General features: G+C 26.5%; 2 protein-coding genes across 2 annotated transcripts in view; both read right to left on the bottom strand.

The window, feature by feature from the left end:
- Positions 1–296: 296 nt before the first annotated feature.
- Positions 297–1,709, bottom strand: LOC108765524 (uncharacterized). Its single transcript, XM_018514284.1, has 3 exons — positions 651–1,709; positions 471–557; positions 297–404 (listed from the first exon to the last, which is right to left on the bottom strand). The coding sequence occupies exons 1-3, from the start codon at positions 1,707–1,709 to the stop codon at positions 297–299; spliced, it is 1,254 nt and encodes a 417-aa protein (XP_018369786.1).
- A 3,954-nt stretch (positions 1,710–5,663) lies between these two features.
- Positions 5,664–6,073, bottom strand: part of LOC108765562 (uncharacterized) — a 2,074-nt gene continuing 1,664 nt past the window's right edge. The window contains exons 2-3 of the mRNA XM_018514328.1: positions 5,849–5,935; positions 5,664–5,771 (exon numbers count right to left, since the gene is read on the bottom strand). Coding sequence (XP_018369830.1) covers positions 5,664–5,771; positions 5,849–5,935 — 195 coding nt within the window. The remainder of the gene's footprint in view (positions 5,772–5,848; positions 5,936–6,073) is intronic.

The following is a 6,073-nucleotide window of genomic DNA, read 5'->3' as shown; positions in this document are numbered from 1 at the left end:
ATGGTCAATTATCTCACGAATCGATCATTTTATTGAAAAATTTTTCGAACGAAAGTTGTATGGCTTGAAGGGGAACACATGATGGAAATGTGGACTACACCTTGAGTGATCTTGTCAAAGTCAGGTCAAGGTCATTAATGTTTTTTTAAATGGAAACCCTATTTTTTATTACATATTCTTGTAGCTTATCTCGAGAGCTTTCCAAAACACTATAATAAAGTTACGTTTATAACACTAAAAAAAAGAATATTTTTGCTATTTAATAATATATTTTTTATTATTAATTAATATCTTCCTTAGAAAATTATTTCTGTGTCATTACTTGCTAACCCTCCGTTGCAAACTGGTGTGGTAAGCAAGAATTGTAATAAAATTAGTACATATGTAGTTACGTTACCCACTATCTAAAATCAAAATTATGAAAGTAAACAATACGTATTGAATTAAGAAGCAAATAATCGCTCACTTACTGCAGTGAGAAGAGTAGCATCCATAACAAAACCCTTCGCGGAGAATGCATTTCCGCGGTGCATTATTTGCAAGGAAAACAGATGCAACTGTAACATATGTGAGGTTAAAGTTAAACATGAAATTACCATTATTAACTGTGCAAGATTTCTTTTAGTTAAAGATATATTTTTTTTAATTACCTCGTTTTTTATTTGCGCATTTGAAATATTGTTAAGTAGATCATGAACGGTGGTGCCAATTTTCGTGGCCTGGTTTTTACCGGTTTCACAGGCCCATACCATCAACCCTATTTTTATAGAGTAATATGTCATAATCACTAACAAATATATATCATAAATCTCGTTGCCCAGATGATTCATTAACGTGCCACTTCTCCAATGCACTATATAAAAATACAGATAGAAAGTGAGTTCGGTAGATGTCATAACTGTAGTAGCAAGGAGTTGCAGACAAAAAATCACGTTTAGCATTTGCACTGTATCGCTGATCACCAGATGCTGTTTCTTTAAAACATTGAGTTCCATTAATAGAAATGGATTTCTACACTCGTAATAGATTCGCTTCAGGAGAGATGGCTTATCGTTTATCACATGCTTTTGCAGATTTATCAGATTATCGTCAATTCTTTTGAAACAAGCTTTTAATACACAAACACAATTCATATATAGCATATCCATCTGAAACACTATCAGATTAAGATACGGTACAAACGCTCTGTGCCAATTATTGGAATCCAACGTATAACAATAGAACATCGTTAGTCCGATTAAATAGATGAAACCGAAGATATCCTTAGCATGGATTAATCTAGACAGCTTTTGATATGAATTTGTAGGCAATTTTGAGGAGATATTCATTATAGTCTGGAGCAAGTGCATTCGACGACCGCTTAAAATGTATGTAATGACCGCGATAAAGTTACCGAGTATATAAAAACAGTTACGCTCAAGTGCCTTAGGTATTCCTCTGAATTTGATCGTTCCAGCAATGTCAATCTCATAAAGCACTTCTAACTCGTAAATGCAGAGAATACAGAGGACGACAGTTGATAATACGTAATGCTGTTTAGAAGTTTCGAAAGTCGAACCGTTGATTTTGTATGGGAATATTCCAAGAATATTGCAGAAGGTGAAGCAGGGATACATCAATGATTGAAAATCCGTAGCATGAAACAATTGCCATTTTTTCCACTTTGTATACTTGGTGCATCCTTGGAATTTTGTCGATAAATTGAGCATTATTGGCAGGATACAGTACTTACATTATATGCTATGCTGCACAAAATGATTAATTTTTATATTATAGTATTGGTATTATTGCGACAGAGTTTCTTTCTAAATATATATTCTAATAAATACATAAACCAACATAGACTTTTCTTGGATCTACACTCAGAGCATTTCAGTTAATAACTGCGAGTTGTTACTGCCTTGAAACACTAATGTCATTTGTTAGTAGAAAGTAACCATGGTGTTCTTCGATCGGATAATTAATTACCTTCGTGCATTATGAGTTAAAATGTAGCAATTGTTACTTAACTAATATTACAAAACATGTATTATAGTTCATATGACTTGCTTTCTTGCGCTAAATAAATAATTAATAAAATATTAAATATTAATAATATGAAGAAAAAATGTATTCTAATGCTATAGACAAATTAAAAAGCAATATATTTATGTAGATACATAGAAATATAATTAAATATTAATATACATAACGTGTTATTTAATATACATAATCATGTAGTTCAAAAACAAAAAACTCCAAAACCAGGGCGAAGTTTTTTGTTGTTGAATTTGGGAGAGTCCGTAAGAAGATTACATTATTATTATTTACATGTAGTTCAAAATTATTGAAAATTTTATTATTTTACTTTTTATACTTTTATATTATTATCAACTTTAATTAACTATCAATATATTATTTACATAAAACATTAAAAACACTTCTATTTTTTTATAGAAACAAAATATACAAAAATAATATTTAATGAATCGTCGTAATGACATTAAGCCAATTTTGCTTTTAAATGTGAAATACACATTTAGATTATATATTAAAACTTTAAGGATTATTTGAATAATACTTAAATATTTTATGATTTAACAATAGTAAATTTACATATAGATATAAATAAAATATTCAGATTTAATTGCAAGAAGAAATAAGCGATCTATAGTGATAACGAACAAAATTTTTGAAAATTACATATGGCATAGTTTACAACGTACAATACACAGTAAAAAATCGTGCATCCATATGTTAAAATTTTCTCGTGTTACCACATTCTAATTATTACTTCAATGTAAAATAAACATACAACTGATATGTTATTATTTTTGTAACATTTTGATGTGTTAGATTCATGTCACCTTTCTAACTTAACAATTGCACATGTCAATTAAAAATAAAATATTATTTTGAGTGTTTTTAACACAATTGTTTCAATTAATCTATATTTCTCAATAAAATAATCAAAATGTTTTATTAATATTTTCTTACGAGTTACTACAACTACTCTTCTATGTACTCTACTTATTTTATATGTTAGTTTTAAATCACCCTTAAAGTCAAAATAACAAATATCAATGTAAAGTATTGTATCAATTATATGGACATATTATATGTCCATATAATATGTCAATTATATAGACATATTATATGGACATTCCATGCACTGCATTCATTTTTTTAGAGCGATTATTGGAATAAAATTCAAAATACTAGAAGAAAAAAACAATTAACCTCGTTTTTATTAGAAAAGAATCAATTTTTCTTCTTTTTTCTTTTTGTTTGATTCATTTCTTGATATTTTTTGTTTTTTTATCATTTACCGTTAACAAATTTTTTTTGTATTAAATTCATTTCTTCGACTTTAATTTTTATTTTTGTAGATGTATTAGTTGTTATTGCTCATTTTCTTGCGTGTTTTCTTTTTTTGACTTTCCAATTAATCGATCTTTGAATTAGCACAAAAGTAACAATAATGTGTTATTTCCCTAGATAGAATTTCTTCAGATATATTTATAAATATTTTGAATATACACAAAAGTTAAACATGAAAATAAATTTTATCCTGTTATTATATACACGAATAGTGTAATTAACAAACAATAATAATTAGCAATTATATAAATAAAATTAATATAGTATTTACAAAAATAATATTGAATTGAGATATTACTTTTTATGTGATTTTTTAGCATAAACGTATTATACAAATAATCGATCAACCTAACGTCTCACGCTTTACTTGAATAGAATCAACCAAAGCAGTCAACATATAAAAACATGCTTGAACTCATTTATTTGTTTTAGATACAGGCATGCAACGTTACATTTGTCCCATGTTATTTTCATCCTTGGTTTCCTCTATGCCTTTGAATTTGATTGTTGCAATGCCAATCTCATAAAGCACTAGCAGCATAAATGCAGAAAGGACAAAAGATGGCAGCTGGTAATATACTGTTTAGAAGTGTCGAAAGTTAAATCGTTGATTTTATATGGAAATATTCTGATAATGCTGCAAAAGATAAAGCAGGGATGCATCAGCGACTGAAAGTCCGTAGCATGGAATATTTGTCTTTTTTTTTTTTACTTTTTATACTTAGAATTTTATCGACAAACTGAGAGCATTATCAGCGGAATGTGTGTATACAACAACCTATATCATGTATTGCATTGTCTAAAAATGATTAATGTTTATACTTATATTAATTTTATTGCGAAAATTTCTTTCTGACAATACGTAAGTAGATTGAATTCTAATAAATGCGTAAACCGACATAAATTTTCGATTAATCTACGAGATTGATATTTTGATTAATCTGTCAGAGGATTTCAATCAAAATCTTCAAGTTGCTGCCTTGAAACACTGGTGTCATTTATTGATATTGTAAGTAACTTTGATGTTTTCTGATCGACAATTATTATTATATCTTTATAATGTCTAATACAACAACTAAAAGTTTTGTTTAATTTATTATTTTAATAAACATAAATTGTTATTAGCACTTGTTAACAACTATTAAAATTCTTTGTATTAATATAAATATATTAGTACAATTCAAATATAAAACGATTTTACACTTTTTCATTTTTTAAATATATGATATTAAACACGCAGCAAATGAGTAAATTAACTCACATTATTTGTCTTTTTAATATTCGTATCAAACTTATAATTTATGTATAATATTGCGTACATTGTGCGTATCGTGTATGATGTTGTACATGAATATCGTTAAAATACGCTAAGTACAAGAATACCATTAAATTACGTACATATTGCGAAACATTAATATTGTGTATGAAAGGCGTGAATAACAAATGTAATATCGTGAAATGAAATCAAGCTATAATGCAAATGCAACACTATTATCTAGATTAGAATTAGTCGACTTTTTATCTTGACAGATGAAATTGTTAACATTTACGTCATGATCTGCAGACAACATAAATTAATAGAACAAAATCAATTTTTGTATTTTAAGAATGGTAGAGATCGGATTTTATATACCACATGAATTTCATTATTGTAATAATACATAAATTAAATTAATTGCCTTAAATTTTTTGTTGATAAATGGATGGCAGAAAACAAATATCTCCAAGTAACAGTTTAAGCAGCCCGTTAGATTTTTTTATATTTTTGCGCGTTAGAAATTTTAATATTGACTTATTGATATTTATATTGATTTGTTTTACTTTAATGTAAGAGCAATAAAAGTGTAAATTATATATAACTAATTATACTAAAAATAAAATTTTTTTTATAAATCTGAATGTTTTACATGATACATTTAAAACATTGATGATAAATAAAACATGTTAAGTTGCAACTAGATGTTAATACTCAAATAGCATAAAGTATAATTACAATTTAACATGATTTACTTGTTTAAATGTATCATGTAAAACATTATGGAGATACATTAACAAAAATTTTTTCATTTTTAATATAATTAGATTCGTTTTATAATCTCTTTTTTATTGCACTTACATTAAAGTTAAAATAAATCGATATAAATATCAATAAATAAGTATAAATTAAGACTTCTACATACACATATATATATATATATATACATATATATGCGTGTGTATTTTATTAAAACATTCTAATAAAAAATATCATTTTCTATTATTAAAGTAGATATTTACTCATTTGATTACAATACCTTTTCATTTCAGTGAATTATTTGTGTAACATTTCTGGCAATTTCATCATCGCAATAGTATTTTATTTTTAAAAATTGTATCAAGATTAATAAATACGTGCTGACGCTACCTACTATCTAAAATGAAATTAAAAATATGAATAAATCACTTTGTAAATGTAAAAACAAATGAAGTATAATGAATAATAATTTACCGCAGTGAGAAGCGTCGCGTCCATAGTAAGACTCTTTGCGGAGAACGTATTATCGCGATGAAGAATTTGCAAGGAAAACAACTGCAACTGCAACATTAGATCATAAATTAATTAATAACAAAATTAGAAAATGTAATTATAAATGTATATCATTTTACACATTAAATGTAAACTATAGTATTAGATATCATAAAATACACGGAGAGAATTTTCTTTTAAAATTTA

Source organism: Trachymyrmex cornetzi, unplaced genomic scaffold, assembly GCF_001594075.2.
Source record: "Trachymyrmex cornetzi isolate Tcor2-1 unplaced genomic scaffold, Tcor1.1 scaffold5, whole genome shotgun sequence".
Taxonomy (NCBI): domain Eukaryota; kingdom Metazoa; phylum Arthropoda; class Insecta; order Hymenoptera; family Formicidae; genus Trachymyrmex; species Trachymyrmex cornetzi.
Note: the sequence above shows the minus strand (reverse complement) of the source record. Positions and strands in the feature narration are given on the sequence as shown.